Source organism: Scyliorhinus torazame, chromosome 10, assembly GCF_047496885.1.
Source record: "Scyliorhinus torazame isolate Kashiwa2021f chromosome 10, sScyTor2.1, whole genome shotgun sequence".
In the NCBI taxonomy this organism is placed as follows: Eukaryota; Metazoa; Chordata; class Chondrichthyes; order Carcharhiniformes; family Scyliorhinidae; genus Scyliorhinus; species Scyliorhinus torazame.
The window spans coordinates 88281413-88299524 of record NC_092716.1 but is presented as its reverse complement, the minus strand read 5'-3'; the positions used below and the strand labels follow the sequence as shown (position 1 = coordinate 88299524).

Below are 18112 nucleotides of genomic sequence, written 5' to 3'. Positions count from 1 at the left end.
TCCAAACATCAGTGGAATCTTCCCTTGACGAAGTTGTGGAATTGTATCACAAAAATGAATGAAGTCGCTATATATTTGGCCACATCAATGTAATTGTGAGCTAGATACGTAGAACCCGTACAGGGCAGAAGGAGCCCATTCAACCCATCGAGTCTGCTCCGACCCTCTGAAAGAACACCCTACATAAGCCTAGGCCAGGAGCGGCATGTGGCACAGTGGTTAGTACTGCTGCCTACGTCACTGAGGACCCGGGTTCGAATCCTGGCCCTGGGTCACTGTCCGTGTGGAGTTTGCACATTCCCCTCGTGTCTGCAGGCGTTTCACCCCCACAACCCAAAGATGTGCAGGTTAGGTGGATTGGCCATGCTAAATTGCCTCTTAATTGGGAAAACAATAATTGGGTACTGTTTAATTTAATTTTAAAAACTTAAGCCTAGGCCCCTATCCCAGTAACCCCAACTCACCTTTTGACACTAAGGGGAAATTTATCATGGCCAGTCCACCTAACATGTCCATCTTTGGACTGTGGGAGGAAACCATAGCACCTGGAGGAAACCCATGCAGACACAGGGAGAACATGCAAACTCCACAGTCAGTCAGCCAAGGTTGTGAGGCAGCAGCACTAACCACTGTGCCACTTAGCCACTCATGTGAACCATGTTAACTTTACAACATAACTGTGATGGCTTTTTAGCCTCTTATCACCTTCTGCTGCAAATGACCATCTAGTGTTCCATCAAAACCGTTTTACGGCCTTTGCCTCCACTTCTTGCTGTGCCAGAAAGACATTTCTCTTTGCTTATCTCCTCACTCTTTTAGATGAACCCTGGCCGACATTTTATATCACCTAATGCTGGTGTTGAGACCAATTGTTGCACCCAAACTGTAGCCACAACTAAGACTGACTAACTCACCGATGCCAGTAAACTGAGAACCTGATTTGTATGACCCAGTGCCACCATGGACATTACAACCACCAATTGAGGAAATTTACAGTAAATTATTCAGTAGCTATTTTAGTATTTGTTAAGATGAATACTTCCTGGGTTATTATATCTTGGAATGAAGAAATCAGTGGGACATTTTGCTCTTTCCGGGATGTTGATTTGCATACATTTATCATTGATATTTTTTTCCACACTGTTAATTTTAGTAGGAGGATGACTATTGCTAAAAATATGTTGTCCAGAGACAAACTGGCATGGAAATATTCTCTAAACTGAATCATTCTTATTCCTTGCAGTCGAGGTGCTAAGTGAAAAGGAGCAACAGAATGAAGCATTAAATGAAAGAGAGCCATGTTCGGCCTCCAGCAGTTCGTCCACCAGCAGTACATTGGAGAGGGAAGAGAGGGGAGACAGACAGACGGGTGATAATGGGACAGGCAAGAAAGATTTAATCTCTTAATATCCGTTCAATCCCCAAGAGAAATCTGGGGGAACATCTGCTAATGACCGTACAACAAACAGAAAGGGTACCCGTTCCACGACTAACAGTGAGAAACGTTATGTCCAGCAAAGAAAAGTAAGATGGTGGTTTACCAGCCTAGCTCCCCCACCTGAAAAAATAACTGACTGCTTTAATTTCTTTGTTCAAAAGGAGAGGAGTGTTGGAATCAGTTTGATTGCTTTTTAAAGTATTCGGAGGTTTCTGATATGATCGACAGAACTCTGGGCTACTTGCCAGACTACACACTTAGCATCCACTCCCTTGCCTTGCCCAGAGAGAGTAAATTACTTGTAATTTAGCGTTTATATTAAATGCAAGGGGGATGTAAATTGTTTAGACCAGATGGTCACGTTCCTCGCTTGCTGCAAAACAAACGTGCTCTTGCTTCGTTTCTGCTTAGTTTGTTGTACAGCACAGTGCACAGAGTGAGATTTAGCAGCAAAGCTCCAAGTTTGCTTTCCCTGTGTCGATGAGTAGTATCATTTTGCTTTCTCAAATTCAGAATTCAGAATGGTGGCGTGTGGAAACTCAGGGTTTTGTCCCAATGTTGGACACCACGGAAGTAAGCACAGAGGCTTGTTTCACTGTTACTCTTGGTTTTGCCTTTTCAGTGTGAAACGTTAATTTTGTACAAAAGAAAGCTTAGAAATTGTCCAATTGTCTAACTGGCTTGTTAAATCGGTGCAGGGCATTATTATGTTTTGTTCAAATATTGATATTTTGTTTGGCAGCAGGTCGGTGCATTTCCCGCCAGTCCAGTTTGGATCAGTGCAGTGCCATCTCCAACGACAAGAAATTCATGCTTGACATGCTTTATGCAAAAACCAAGGTCAGCAAATTCCAAGTAACCAAGGACGAGAGTCCTACTGAGAGTGAGAGGAAAGTCACGGAAGAAGCTCTGGTGGAATCGACGGAGAGTCTGATAAAACGTTTTTCCAGGCAGGACAGCCGCCAGAATGAGGAGAGCCAAAGGAAACCTGAAATTGAAAGTACCCCGGGGAATGTAAAAGCTACGTTGGAGAAATTTGCTGAACCTCAGGTTAAAGTTTTGAAGGAGCAGTTTAGCATTGAGGCTGAACTGAATGAGAAAAATGCAGAGAAAGCGTCCATAAGTACACCATTGAAGAAAGACTCTGAACATATGTGGGATCAGCTAGAATCAAGTCCAAGAGTGCTGAAAATCAAAGATTTAGACTTCACAGATCTCCGTGAGGAGGAGGACATAGATGTATTAGATGTTGACTCTTCCATGGCCAAGGCAGCTGTTAAACATGATCATCCTCTAATGTCTAATAATTCAATGGGTGCACCTATCCCACCACCTCCCCTACCCCCTGGATGCCCGCCTCCTCCCCCGCCACCACCACCACCATCTTTTGGGCAACTTTCTGGCCCTCCTCTACCTCCCCCACCTCCACCTACTAACTTATCACCTTCCCAAGCAGCAGACCCTGTATTAACAAGGAAGAAAAAGACTGTTAAGCTCTTCTGGAAGGAACTAAAGCAGCCAGAGGGCCCTTTCAGGAGCTGTAAATTTGGCCGGGGCACCGTCTGGGCTTCTCTAGATAAAGTGAAAGTGGACACCACCAAATTGGAACATCTGTTTGAATCTAAAGCTAAGGAATTACCCACAAAGGTAAGAATTGATGTCTTTTGATTATTTAAAAACTATGAAAAAAAAACTTTTGCATTCCTAAGCATTGCATTACTAATTAATAACACTATTTCCAATTCAATGAGATTGCGCTTTCTGTTGAGGCAGGTTACGTCTGATCAATTTATTGAATTTCTTTGACGATGTTACACATCTGGTGGATGTGAGTGAAGAATCATAAATATTAACTGTCTTGATTTCAGGAAGAATTCGAACCACATCACATAATAGATTGATTTCCAATACACATGGCCAGGAGACAGGTGACAAAATCTTTGGCTGAAAGATAGACAGCAAAAGGTGATGCTGCAGGAGATAGATACCAGTGAAGGTCGCAGGAATCAATTGTCTAGTAAATGATTTGAAGAATGGAATTCTGTCCAACAGGTTTAAATTTACAGATAACAGCAAGTCGGATACTGTGCCCAATTATGCTAATCTATGCACAATAATTGAGAGATAATAGGTTGAATCCCTGCTTCCAGCTGCCAGCAGCGAGAGTTACGATCGGGTGGAGAATAGCACACATGGCGCCGATTCCAACGCCATGTCCCCACTGGCGGCGATAGTGAAGTTCGTTCCCTGCACGGGTGGGCCCATGCAAAATCATCATTTGCATGCATTTAAACCGCATTAGTGGGTTGGAACTTCATGCTCCACCCCTCCACAATGCTCCACCCCTCTGTGATGCTCCAATCCTCCGTGATGCTCCGCCCCTCTGTGATGCTCTGCCCCTCCGCGATGCTCCGCCCTTCCATAATGCTCCACTGGGTTGTGCCAGGGGGAGTAGCGGGGAAAGACTTGGTGTCAGGTCCGTGGACTCTGGGTATCTCCCTTGGGACTTGGTTGGCCTGGCTCAGACCGCCATTGCCAGGTGTTGGCACTCCTCAGTGGCGCAGCCCCACTACAGAGGAAGCAGACCTCGCCCCAACCAAAGGACACCTACATACCATGGGCTTTAAAACCCTCGCTGTCACATTGTCCCTCTCGGGGCAAAGGCCTCCCAGTTTCACCCACCCCTCAGGCTCATGAGCTCTCTCCACCTGGCGAGGCTAGCAGCACTGACTGCCTCTTCCACCTTCTCCCTGCTGCTGGCAGAGGGGGCTTTGGAGAGGGCTGGGGGAACTGGTGGGGGGTGGCCCGGGGGTGGCGGAGGGCGGGTCCAGGGGGCCACTATTTGGCTGGCTGAGTCCGTGTGCAGCTGGCACCATGTTGTACGGTGCGACCGCTGCAGGTCGTCGCCGTGCATATGCGCAGCCACGGACCTGGCAATTCTCCACCCATTTATGTCGGGAACTGCGGGAGTTTTAGCCGCTGCCACTGCTAGCCTCCCACCGGGCGGAGCATCGGTGTGGGGGAGTCGCCGATTTCTTCATTGTAAAACTAGACTCTTCCTCCGGACATAGCCTCAAAATCGGAGAATCCGGCACTTAGTCTCCCAAACGGAGAATCCAGCCCTACATAAATGGATGGGGTGGGGCAAATTAAGTTCAACGCTGATCAAATTTGTGTCGTGCAATTGGATGGCAGTATGCAGTACAAGTGTGCTTGAAGTAACAGTGTAGGAAAGAGACCTGGATATTATTAAACCCATTTGGTTTCCATGGGTCTAAAAGGCAAATGCAATATTGAGATGTATAACTACAGGCATAATTTAGATGTCCAAGTTATCTCTGGCCTTGGTGAGACCGCATCTGGAGCACTTTGTCCAATTTTGTCACAAGGATGCAAGTTTATTGGAGGGTTTATTGGAGGGCGATGTTACAAATTTGGGTGGGGTGTGCTATTATAGAAATTCTCTCTGTCGCAGTCATATTCAAGGATTAACTAGTTGGGCGGAACATGATCTTAAATGCCTGAAGTAGGATGCTGTATCCCTCAAGTGTGCATTGTGGATTTCTGGAATCTTGTGGAAGGAGGGGATGAGTGAATGAGGGCAGTTTATTGCTTTATCTTCCAAACGCTAAATGAATATAATGAGCAACAGTTAAGGCAAGTTTCACTTATCCAACTAAACTTATTTCGCTCCTTGCAGATAATGGTAATAAACAACCCGTGATGCTCTCGGCTGGTTAGTGGGTTAAAATAAATGTGGCTTTGGTCAGTTTTAGCATTGAACCAGACGGATGTGTGTATTGATCTGGGCGTTCTATTAAGCTAACTATCGTGGATCCCTTTCAGTTTATCAACACCTTACCAGTCAGCCTTCAGTATGTCTGCTTTTTCCCATTATTTCCTGATCCACAAGAATCTGGAAGCTTGATTCCTGACTCTTTCCCAGGCCAAGGGTTGGATTGTGCAGTTACCAATTTCACCTGCCACAATATTTTAAAGCACCTTCATGCAAGGGTCAATTATAGTGAATATTCTGCCTGCCTGACTCTAGAAAGTTCTTTGTTCAGAATCTGGATTTGAAGAGGTGGTGCAAAGCATAAAGTTATGCAAAGCAAAGTGAATCCTTTCGTAATAGGATGAACAAAGAACAGTACAGCACAGGAACAGGCCCTTCGGCCCTTCTAGCCTGCAATGATCACGTGTCCTATCTAGACCAACCACCTGTGTCCTTCTATACCCCGTCAGTTCATGTGTCTATCCAGAGAAGTCTTAAAGGTCGCTAACGTATCTGCCTCAACCACCTCACTTGGCAGTGCATTCCAGGCCACCACCACCCTCTGTGTAAAAGACATTCCCCGCACATCTCCACTGAACATATCCCCCCTCACCTTGAACTTGTGCCCCCTTGTAATTGTCATTTCTGCCCTGCGATAAAGCCTCCAACTGTTCACCCTATCTATACCCCTCATAATTTTATAAACTTCTATCAGTTCGCCCCTCATCCTCCGTCTCTCCAGGGAGAACAATCCCAATTTATTCAATCTCTCCTCATAGCTAATAGCCTCCATACCAGGCAACATCCTGGTAAACCTTTTCTGTACTCTCTTCAAAGCCTCCATGTCCTTCTGGTAATGTGGTGACCAGAATTGGACACAGTATTCCAAATACCAACGTTCTATATTACTGTAACATAATTTGTGAGCTTTTATACTCGATACCCTGTTTTTTGAAGGCAAGCATGCCATATGCTTTCTTTACCACCATTTCCACCTGTGCTGCCACTTTTTAAAAAAACATTTTGTTTAAATTCTCCTCCATTTTCACATTTTCTCCCACATTTACATCCATCAACAATAAACAATAATCAGCAAGATATGTCAGTCCCCATAATAACAACGCTCCCATCTACCCACCAACCCCCAAACCTCAACCCGCATGTTTACATAAACAAATGACAAAAATAAATCAGGGATTACCCGTAGTCACCCTTAATCTTACACAGCTCCCACCCCCCACTCCCCACCTCCCCCACCCCAGGTCTCTAGCTCCTCCCATCCACTGCCTCTTGTAAAACTCCTCCCCCCACCCTCGGTTCCTTCCCCCCCAACTTTCCACCCCGGCTAGACCACTCGGACCCTGTTCTCCCAGGCTCCGATGGCCGCACCCCCTCCCCCCCCACCTCACTCCCGTTCACTGGCCGGCACAAACCGGCCAGCGTGGAGGCCCCCGCCCGGGTCCCTTTCCCACTTGCCCGGCCCCAGGAAAGTCCAAAGATCCCCTTTTAGCACACAAACCCCGCATATCCACCTACACCCCAAAGAACTCTCATTTCGAGTGAAAGTCCCGTCCCTTCCCTTGTCCAAATATATACTACCTTGGCTCCTTTAATCTCTACACCCACGCGCAGTGATACAAAAAAGAAGAAAATACAGTCATGAGGTTACATCGGCACATGGCCATTCCTCAATTTCTCAGTTCTGCCACAGTCCTTCTGCTTTCACAAACTTCTCCGCTGCTTCCGCCTTTCCAAAATAAAAGTCCCTGAGCTTGTAAGTCACCCTCAGCTTCGCTGGATATACAATGCTGCACCGCACCTTGCTAATATACAGTGCCCTCTTCACCCGGTTGAAGGCAGCCCGCCTCCTTGCCAGCTCCACCGTAAAGTCCTGGTATACACGTATACCAGCTCCAGCCCACTGCACCACCCGCTTCTGCTTGGCCCAGCTCAGGACCTTCTCCTTCACCCTGTACCTACGGAAGCACAGAGTCACTGCCCTTGGCGGCTCACTCGCCTTTGGTACAGGCCTCCACGACCGATGAGGCCGATCCAGTTCATATCGGGAGGGGTCCTCCCCCTCCCCCAATAGTTTTGCCAGCATCGCGGCAAAATACTCAGTCGGCTTCGGTCCTTCAACTCCTTCGGGCAGCCCCACAATCCTCAAGTTCTCTCGCCTGGATCTATTTTCCAGGTCTTCCATTTTTCCTCGCAGATCCTTGTTAGTATCCATCACCTTCCGCATCTCTTTCCCCATCGAAGCAAGTTGATCTCCGTGCTGCAATAACGTCTCCTCCACTTCCTTCAGCGCCTCCCCTTGCTCTTGCACCTCCGCCACTGCGCTCGCCACCTCCGTCCGCACCGGGGAAACCGCCTCCTCCACCAGCACACTCAAAACCTCCCTCATCTCCTTCCTCACCGTCTCCATGCATTTCGCAATCTGCGCCAACTGCTTTTGAAATTCCGCAGCCATCACCTTGGTTATTTCTTCAGCCGTAAGCAGTGCGGCCTTCCGTGGTGCTCCAGCCTCCATTTTTCCTGGTGACCCCGCGGTGACCTTTCCACTCCCCGACGGACCACCAGATGGTTTTTTTTTTGGCCGTTTTTTTGCTCTATTTTACTTTGGGTTTTTTTCCCTCCTGTGTCTTCACAGTGCCTCCTCCGTGCCTTCTCCCTGCTTCTGCCGCCTCCGTGGACCCTGGGACCGGGCTTAAAGCCCCGAAAATGCCGTTCCCGAGCGGGAGCCCTCCATGGTGCGGCCGCCTCCCGCCCGCCGTCACCGGAAGTCTCCTGTGCTGCCACTTTTAAGGATCTGTGGACCTGCACACCCAGATCTCTCTGTAATGTCTATGCTCCTGATGGTTCTGCCATTTATTTTATAGCTCCCACCTGAATTGGATCTACAAAAATGCATCACCTCACTTTTGCCCGGGTTAAATTCCATCTGCCATTTCTCTGCCCAATTTTGCAGCCTACCTATATCCTGCTGTATTCTCTGACAATCTTCATCACTATCCGCAACTCTGCAATCTTCGTATCATCCGCAAACTTGCTAATCAGACCAGCTACGTTTTCTTCCAAGTCATTTATATATATTACAAACAGCAGAGGTCCCAGTGCTGATCCCTACGGAACACCACCAATTACAGACCTCCATTCGGAAAAACACTGCTACGTCTTCTGTGGCCAAGCCAGTTCTGAATCCATCTAGCTAGTTCACTCCTGACCCCATGTGATTTAATCCTTTGCACCAGCCTGCCATGTGGGACCTTGTCAAATGCTTTACTGAAGTGCATGTAGACAACATCCACAGCCCTTCCCTCATCAATCATTTTTGTCACATCTTCAAAAAACTCAATTAAATTAGTGAGACATGACCTCCCTCGTACAAAACCATGCTGTTTGTCGCTAATAAGACCATTCACTTCCAAATGTGCATAGATCCTATATCTGAGAATCTTTTCCAACAATTTTGCTATCACTGATGTCAAGCTCACTGGCCTATAATTACCCGGGTTATCCTTGCTACCCTTCTTAAATAACCGGACAACATTGACTATCCTCCAATCCTCTGGGATCTCACCTGTGGCCAACGAGGAAACAAAGATTTCTGTTAGAGGCCCAGCGACTCCATCTCTTGTCTCCCTCAGTAATCTGGGATAGATGCTATCTGGCCCTGGGGATTTGTCTACCTTAATACGTTTTAACACACCTAACACTTCCTCCCTCGTAATAACAACCTGTTCTAAAGTATTTACATATCCCTCTGAGATACCACCAATCAATGTGTTGTCATGAGAATGTCACTTTAAGAAATGTCTGTCTGCTCTTGTTACTGCAGTGATGTCAGAGTGTGGGTGGAGCTGAGCTCTGGCTCTGCTTTTTAGTTTCACTTTGAGAAAAGCTTGGGTGTGACTGTTTTTTTGGTTTCGCTTTTTCAGTGTTGGAGCTGAAGCCAGACAAAGCAGGTGTACTGTTGATCTCTCTGCCATGAAAAGACTATCTCTTGATCATTTGCTGAATTCGGAATTATAAATGTTTTCAGTAGTGAATGTAAACCTGATGTGCTTCTGTTAAAAGGTATTTCTTTTGTCTTCTGGATGTTGTTTGGGAATATATTAAGGATTACTTAGTGTTGTATTCTTTGGGTATTGTATTTGAATTAATGGTTGCTAAGATGTTCACTGAATGTTTTGAAAAGGTTAACTTGAGTTCATAGAATAAACATTGTTTTGCTTTAAAAAATACTTTTCCATTTCTGCTGTACCACACCTGCAGAGTGGGCCGTGTGCTCCCCATACCACAATCTATTAAAAGTTGTGGATCAGGTGAACTCCATGATACACTTGGGGGTTTTCTAAACCCTGACCCATAACCAATTGGGGGGCTTGAGGGGGATAAAAGTCTATCTATTGGATTGGCTTAGTGAACTTAAAGACAGTGAGGGCTGAGCATATTGTGGTTGCTTTTCAGGTGTGGTATTCTAGTTTAAGTAGGGAGTGTGTTGTGGATAATGGCTCTTTCAGAAGCTCTGAAGTTTTTGGGGGTGGAGATGGTCACACGCAGTACCTTACGGACAGAGACTAAAAGCAGACTGTTAGATTTTGCAAATACATTGCAGTTAACATTACCTGACAAAATGTGAAAAGATGAGGTAATTATGGCGGTGGCTAAGCATTTAAAGTTGCCTGAGATACAGTTTTACTCATTGGAAATGGCAAAAATTCAGTTACAACTTAAACAAATGGAACATGAGAAAGAATTAAAGCAGCTTGAATACGAAAGAGATAGAGAGGAAAGAGAAAGGGAGATACAGATCAAGGAAAAAGATAAAGAGAGAGTTTGAACTTCAGAAAATGGCCATGAAACATGACAGTCAATTAAAATTGGCATGCGTAAAGGGAAACGTACAGTTGGATGATAGTGATGAGGATAGTGAGAATGAGCGTCATAGTGGAAGGCTTGGTGGAGATCTATTTAAATATGTCCAAGCATTGCCAAGGTTTGATGAGAAGGAGGTAGAAACCTTTTTCATTTCATTTGAGAAGGTAGCTAAACAAATGAAATGGCCACAGGACATGTGGGTATTACTGATTCAAACAAAGCTGGCAGGTAGGGCTAGTGACGTGTTTGCATCACTACCGGAGGAGATATCTGAGTCATATGAGGAGGTGAAAACATCCATCTTTGGTGCATATGAACTAGTGCCTGAAGCCTACAGACAAAGGTTTAGAAATTTAAGGAAAGAATTTGGTCAAACATACATGGAGTTTGAAAGGATCAAACAGAATAATTTTGATAGGTGGATAAGGGCTTTGAAAATAGACCAAACGTATGAAGCTCTCCGAGAAATTATACTTTTGGAGGAGTTTAAAAGTTCAATTCCTGATGTAGTGAGAACCCATGTGGAAGAGCAGAGGGTTAAAACTGTGAGATTAGCAGCAGAAATGGCAGATGATTATGAATTAGTTCATAAATCAAAGTTTGGTTTCCGACAACAGTTTCAGCCTGTGAGGGATAGAAACTGGGGACATGAGAAATACTCAAGTGGTAAAGGTGATCTGAGGGGAGATAATAAGGAGAGTGTACCTCAGATTAAAAAAGAAATCCAGGTGGGTGGAAGAAACATGAAAAGTTTAAAATGTTTTCACTGTAATAAACTAGGCCATGTGAAGTCACATGGTTGAAGAAAAGCACTGGGAAAGCTGATGTGGTAAAACAGGATAAGACAGTGGGGTTTGTTAAAGTGGTAAAGAAAGCCCAAGTGAAGCGAAGGAGGTGCAAAAGATTGTACAGCCTGATCAAGAGGTGATTGATAGAAGGTGCCAGATGTCTTTAAAGAATTTACTTGTGTGGGTAAAGTTTACTCATGTGTATCAGGAGTAGCAGGTAAAGAAGTCCCAATTTTAAGAGATCCGGGAGCTAGTCAATCTTTAATGGTAAGAGATGAGGAGTTATGTAGTTTGGGAAGAATGTTGCCAGAAAAGGTGGTAATATGTGAAATTCAGGGTGAGAGGAGTAGTGTTTCATTAGATAAGGTATGGTTGGAAAGTCCAGTGAAGAGTGGTGAAGTGGTCGTAGGAGTAATAGAGAAACTATCTTGTCCAGGAATACAAGTTTATCTTGGGTAATGATATAGCTGGATCGCAGGTAGGAGTGATGCCTACTGTGGTGGATAAGCCAGTGGAAAATCAGACAACTGAAGTGTTGAAGGATGAATATCCTGGGATTTTTCCGGATTGTGTAGTAACAAGGTTGCAAAGTCCTCGCAAAGCTCGAAGAAAGCCGCCCTTCCTTGGGCAGCACGGTAGCATTGTGGATAGCACAATTGCTTCACAGCTCCAGGGTCCCAGGTTCGATTCCGGCTTGGGTCACTGTCTGTGCAGAGTATGCACATCCTCCCTGTGTGTGCGTGGGTTTCCTCCGGGTGCTCCGGTTTCCTCCCACAGTCCAAAGATGTGCAGGTTAGGTGGATTGGCCATGTTAAATTGCCCTCAGTGTCCAAAATTGCCTTTAGTGAGGGTGGGGTTACTGGGTTATGGGGATAGGGTGGAGGTGTTGACCTTGGGTGAGGTGCTTTTTCCACGAGCCGGTGCAGACTCGATGGGCCAAATGACCTCCTTCTGCACTGTAAATTCTATGAAGTCACAGGTTAAGACAAGAGGAGAAATCAAAGAGTGAAGATGAAGTTGAAGTGCAATTATCAGAAACGATTTTTGATCAGATGGTTGAAAAAGAACACAAACAGGTGGAGGATGAGACAGATATTTTTAGTTCAGGAAAATTGAAGTAGTTACAACAGAAAGATCTAGAAATAAAACGGATGTATCAGAAAGCATACACGGAAGATTAATCTGACTGTATACCAGAGTGTTATTACCGTAAAAGTGATGTCTTGATGAGAAAATGGAGACCTTTACATATGCAGGCAGATGAAAAGTGGGCAGAAGTTCATCAAGTAGTATTGCTGGTAGGGTATAGAAAGGAGGTGTTGCGAGTTGCGCATGAGGTACCAGTGGGAGGTCATTTGGGAATAAGAAAACCTCAAGCTAAAATCCAAAAAACATTTTTATTGGCCTGGACTACATTGTTATGGGCGAGGTGTTTTCAGAACCCCAAAATGTATCATGGAGTTCAACCAACCTCTCCCTTTAATAGATTTGTTGCTTTTCCGAGCATGCGACCCTTTCCCTAGGTGTGGGATTACAATTATGGACACGTGGGTTTTTAAACACAAAACACTGTTTATTCCATGAACTCAACTTAACATCTTAAATAAACATTGGATCTCTTAACGCCTCTTACTTCAAAGATAACTCAGAAAATATTGCAACAGTAAATAATTCCTTAAAATGTTCCTTCAAACTTCCAAGAGACTTAACACCTTTAAACAGTATCACATCAGGTTAGAGGATATATATATATTCTGTAGAATGACAGAGATATATTAGCTTGGTTGATTTCAGCTCCAGCCCCTTGCTTTCTTCTTGCAGCTCTCTGGACACACACAGACACACACCCACCGCTTTTAAAACTGAAACTAAAAACCTGCAAAATCAAACTGCAAAATGGCTGAACTGAGCTCCACCCACTCTCTGACATCACTGTTTTCTTAAAGGTACATTGCTTACACATCCATTTCTTAAAGGCACACTTGCATGACAACATAAAGATGTAGTTAAATTTTGTCAATCATGTCACACATGTCAAGTGATAGGGAAACCTCATGCAGTGATAAAACCAGCACCCTTAATACCCATTCCAGCATTTGAGCAACCTTTTACAAGGGTCCTAATTGATTGGCTAGGAACCGCTTCCTGAAACAAAAAGTGGGAATCAATATCTTTTGACAATAATGGATGTGTCTACTAGGTTTCCAGAGGCCATTTATGATCAGCACGGTAGCATTGTGGATAGCAAAATTGCTTCACTGCTCCAGGGTCCCAGGTTAGATTCCTGGCTTGGTTCACTGTCTGTGCGGAGTCTGCACGTTCTCCCACTGTGTGCGTGGGTTTCCTCCGGGTACTCCGGTTTCCTCCCACAGTCCAAAGATGTGCAGGTTAGGTGGATTGGCCATGCTAAATTGCCCTTAGTGTCCAAAATTGCACTTAGTGTTGGGTGGGGTTACTGTGTTATGGGGATAGGGTGGAGGTGTGGACCTTGTGTAGGGTGCTCTTTCCAAGAGCCAGTGCAGACTCGATGGGCTGAATGGCCTCCTGCACTGTAAATTCTATGAAATTCCAGTATGTAATATTACAGCTAAAAATGTTTGTGGAGGAATTACTTAAATTCTTTACTAGATATGGACTACCCACAGAAATACAATTGGATCAAGGATTTTACCTCAAGGTTATTCAAATAAGTTATGGATAGCTTAGGAATAAAACAATTTAAATCAACTGCGTACCATCAAGAATCACAGGGAGCGTTAGAAAGGTGGCATCAGACATTAAAGACAACGTTGAGGGCGTATTGTCACGATTATCCAGAGGATTGGGATAAAGGAATTCCATTTGTACCGTTTGCAATTAGGGATACACCTATTGAGTCAACCAAATTTAGTCCTTTTGTACTAATTTTTGGTCATGAGGTAAGAGGACCACTTAAATTGATTGAGGAAAAATTGGTGAGTGAGAAATCAGAAATTACATTATTGGATTACGTGTCAAATGTTAGGGAATGATTAAATAGAGCAGGTGAATTGGTGAGACAACATTTAAAAGTTGCACAAAATGTGATGAAACGGGTAGCGGACAAGAAATCCAAAGTTCGTAGTTTTGCCAGTGGAGATAAAGTTTTAGTGTTGTTACCAGTGGTAGGTGAACCTGTGAAAGCAAGGTTTTGTGGACCTTATCAGATTGAAAGTAAATTAAGTGAGGTGAAATACGTGGTACAAACACCTGATAGAAGGAAGACCCACCGAGTGTGTCATGTGAATATGCTTAAAAGGTACCTTGAAAGGGAAGGAGAGAAAAAGGAGGAGGTTTTAATGATTCTAACAAACCAAATCCAGATGACTATGAATTTGACATACCTCAAATTAAATTGGAAAATGAGGATGTTCTTAAAAATTGGGATAAATTGTTGAGTTTTCTTCCAGAGGAAAAACAAACTGACCTGAAAGAGTTATTGATATCACGTGGGCAAGTTTGTGGAGGTAAATTGGGAAGTACTAAAATGGCTATACATGATGTAGATGTGGGAAATGTTGTTCCAATCAAACAACATCCATATACAGACTTACCCCTTTAAAATTGGCACAGGTTAACAAAGAGATTGAGAGTATGCTTAAAATGGCATAATTGAAGTGGGTTGCAGCCAATGGAGCTCACCCATAGTGATGGTGCCTAAACGAGACAGTACCCAACGGTTGTGTGTGGACTATAGAAAGGTTAAATCAGTTATAAGAACGGACTCTTGTCCTATCCTATGTTTGGAGGATTGGATTGAGGAAGTGGGACAATCAGCTTTTATTTTCAAACTGGATTTACTTGAAGGTTACTGGCAGATACCTTTATCCGAAAGGGCAAAGGAGATTTCAGCTTTTGTGACTCCAGGTGGTATATACCAATTCAAAGTTAGGCCATTCGGCATGAAAAAAGCCCCAGCCACATTTCAATGGTTAACCAACAAAGTTGTTTCAGGATTACCCAATTGTGCGGTATACATCGACGATCTGGTAATTTTCAGCCAGACATGGAAAGAACATTTAAAACATCTGATGGAGTTATTCGATCGACTTCAGGTGGCGGGTTGGGTGATAAACCTAGCCAAAAGTGAATTTGGAAAAGCCCAAGTCACTTTCCTTGGCCATGTATTCGGACAGGGTCGAATGGTCACACGGCAGGTGAAACCAACAGTTATTGAGGAGTTTCCAATACCGTCAAGACGAAGGGAAATAATGCAATTTCTTGGCATGAGTGGATTTGATCGAACGTTTGTGCAAACGTTTTGTGGCGTGATTGCTCCACTGATGGACTTGCTGAAGAAACGTCGAAAATTTCAATGGACAGTGGAGTTTCAACAGGCATTTGACTGCCTGAAAGCTGTGATAATCAATGGTCATGTATTGGAGAATTGCAAGGGACTCTGTGATCAGATTGAACTAAAGTATCTTGACTTTAAAGAGAAATGCAGAGGCGTAGAGAAATGGACAGATCATGCAGAGAAGCTTCTTGTTCAAAGAGACTGTCAATCAAGAAGGATTTCAGTTGGAGGAAGAAGAACAAAAGAAAATGGACTATATTACTATATCCGTTTATGTGTGTTGTTTTTTGAAACGAGAAAGTATATTTACTGTGTGCATTTCTTAAAGGATAGTGAGAAGGTGAAAAATGAAACCATCTTGAAGTTGATGGGGTTTTTTTTTCTTTGGGTGGGGGGAGGTGTCATGAGAATGTCACTTTAAGAAATGTCTGTCTGCTCATGTTACTGCAGTGATGTCAGAGTGTGGGTGGAGTTGAGCTCTGGCTCTGCTTTTTAGTTTCACTTTGAGAAAAGCTTGGGTGTGTCTGTGTTTTTATTGGTTTCGTTTTTTCAGTGTTGGAGCTGAAGCCAGACAAAGCAGGTGTACTGTTGATCTCTCTGCCATGAAAAGACTATCTCTTGATCATTTGGTGAATTCGGAATTCTAAATGTTCTCAGTAGTGAATGTAAACCTGATGTGCTTCTGTTAAAAGGTGTTTCTTTTGTCTTCTGGATGTTGTTTGGGAAGTTATTAAGGATTACTTAGTGTTGTATTCTTTGGGGGTTGTATTTGAATTAATGGTTGCTAAGATGTTCACTGTATGTTTTAAAAAGGTTAACTTGAGTTCATAGAATAAACATTGTTTTGCTTTAAAAAATACTTTTCCATTTCTGCTGTACCACACCTGTAGAGTGAGCCGTGTGCTCCCCATACCACAATCTATTAAAAGTTGTGGATCAGGTGAACGCCATGATACACTTTGGGGTTCTCTAAACCCTGGTCCATAACAGTGTCCCTCTCCTTTGTGAATATTGATGCAAAATATTCATTAAGGATCTCACCTACTTCCTTTGGTTCTCCGCATAATTTCCCTCCTTTGTCCTCGAGTGGATCAACTCTTTCTCTAGCTACCCACTTGTTCCTAATATATGTTTAAAATGCCTTGGGATTCTCCTTAATCCAGTCTGCCAAGGACATTTTGCGAACCCTCTTTGCACTCCTAACTCCCTGATTGAGCTCTTTTCTACTTTCCTTGTATTCTTCAAGGAATACAAGGAAAGTAGAAAAGAGGTCAAGCAAGGAGTTGTGTGCATCCTTTTTCATTTTGACTAGACTCGCAATTTCCCTGGTCATCCACGGTTCCTGAATCCTGCCTTTCCCATCTTTCTTTTTCATCGGCACATGCCTGTCCTGCACTCCCAACAACTGTTCCTTAAAAGACTCCCACATGCCAAATGTGGATTTACCCTCAAAGAGCCTCTCCCAAACAACAGCCTCCAAATCCTGCCTAATCTGGTTGTAATTAGCCTTACCCCAATTTAGCACCTTGACTCTAGGATAACACTCGTCCTTTTCCATGAGTATCCAAAAGCTTCCCGAATTGTGGTCACTGTTCGCCACATGTTCCCCACTGCAACCTTGATGACCTGGCTCATTCCCTAGTCCTAGGTCCAGTATAGCCCCCTCTCTAGTCGGACTACCCACATATTATTCCAAAAAGCCTTCCTGGACACACTTAACAAATTCCTCACCATCCAGACCCTTCGCCCTAAGGTACTTCCAGTCAATATAAGGAGAATAAAAGTCTCCCACTACAACAACCCTATTATTTCTACATGTATCCAGCCAAATGACGTCCCGACCTCTCGCTACTCTGGGGAGTTTTGGCGAGTGGAGCTTCCCACTGTGTGGCCTCGGCTGTGTGTTCCCTGTTCAGGCCCCTTATTCAACGCGGGTCGCGTTTAATAGCCATGTGTTTCTCGGCACTGTGAGCACCGTGAAACACGTAGCTAAACGCGCTCACTAGGGGACCTTGTTCCCTTTTGAGAGAATCACACCCATTATATTTAGAAGGTTGCACTAATGGAGCACAGTGCCAGCTGGTGATAATTCAGCCATGAGGAAGATAATAAAGTGATCAATCCAGGTAAAGTTGCTGACACTTTTTTTTGTCTTATTCCACTCAATGCCGGTCCAGTGTAGAGTTTATCATTATGTGCACTTGATGGATGATGTTCAAGCTGTACTGGCTGGTAGCATATATGGAAAGGTTGAATGTGGTGGTTGGAGGAAAATAATGTATTTTTCTCAGAAGCAGATTTAATACTTCCTACCTGTTTGATGTTTCTGCTTAACTCAGCAAATGGGTCAATTCACAAGGAATGTACACCATTTTTGAAATGCCTCTATTCAGCATCTTGCTCATTCACAAACTGCACCGGATTGCTATATACCTTTTCTGAGGGCATTGTTGCGCTTGAATTTACCTTGCTTCATCTTAACCATGTTTCTCAAAGTCTGCTGCACCATGGGCAAATCGCTCCAGATTTCTTTCAGATCCAAATGGAATCTATCTGTTATAATTACCACCAGAGGAAGCAGGAATCCAAGTCTGAATAAGTTCACAGTATACATCCACACAGTTCATGACCTAATTTTCTGTTTTACAATATGTATACACATGTTGCTATATAGGACCATTCTGCTTATGTATACATTTAAATGAATTGGAATGAAGGTGACAACTTGACACCAAGGCCACAAATAGTTTGCATTCAATTGAATTATGGTATTGGTATTCTAGTAATTAATTAGAACCACAAGACATGATTCCCCTTTGACACAAATGCTTGAAATTTGCTGCACCTTGAGTAAGAATGGTCTATTTTGCATATATCCAGAAAGCCAGGATAGAACTGGAACCAATCATTTT

General features: G+C 43.9%; 1 protein-coding gene across 6 annotated transcripts in view; it reads left to right on the top strand.

Annotated features, from left to right (window-relative positions):
* The window catches only part of fhod1 (formin homology 2 domain containing 1), a 591964-nt gene that overhangs the window by 512985 nt on the left and 60867 nt on the right, over positions 1–18112 (top strand). For 4 of the 6 annotated variants that reach the window (XM_072518386.1, XM_072518389.1, XM_072518388.1 and 1 more), the window contains 2 exons: positions 1244–1384; positions 2181–3085. In XM_072518386.1, the coding sequence (XP_072374487.1) occupies positions 1244–1384; positions 2181–3085 (1046 nt within the window). The remainder of the gene's footprint in view (positions 1–1243; positions 1385–2180; positions 3086–18112) is intronic. The other 2 variants (XM_072518387.1, XM_072518390.1) reach the window with 1 other exon arrangement.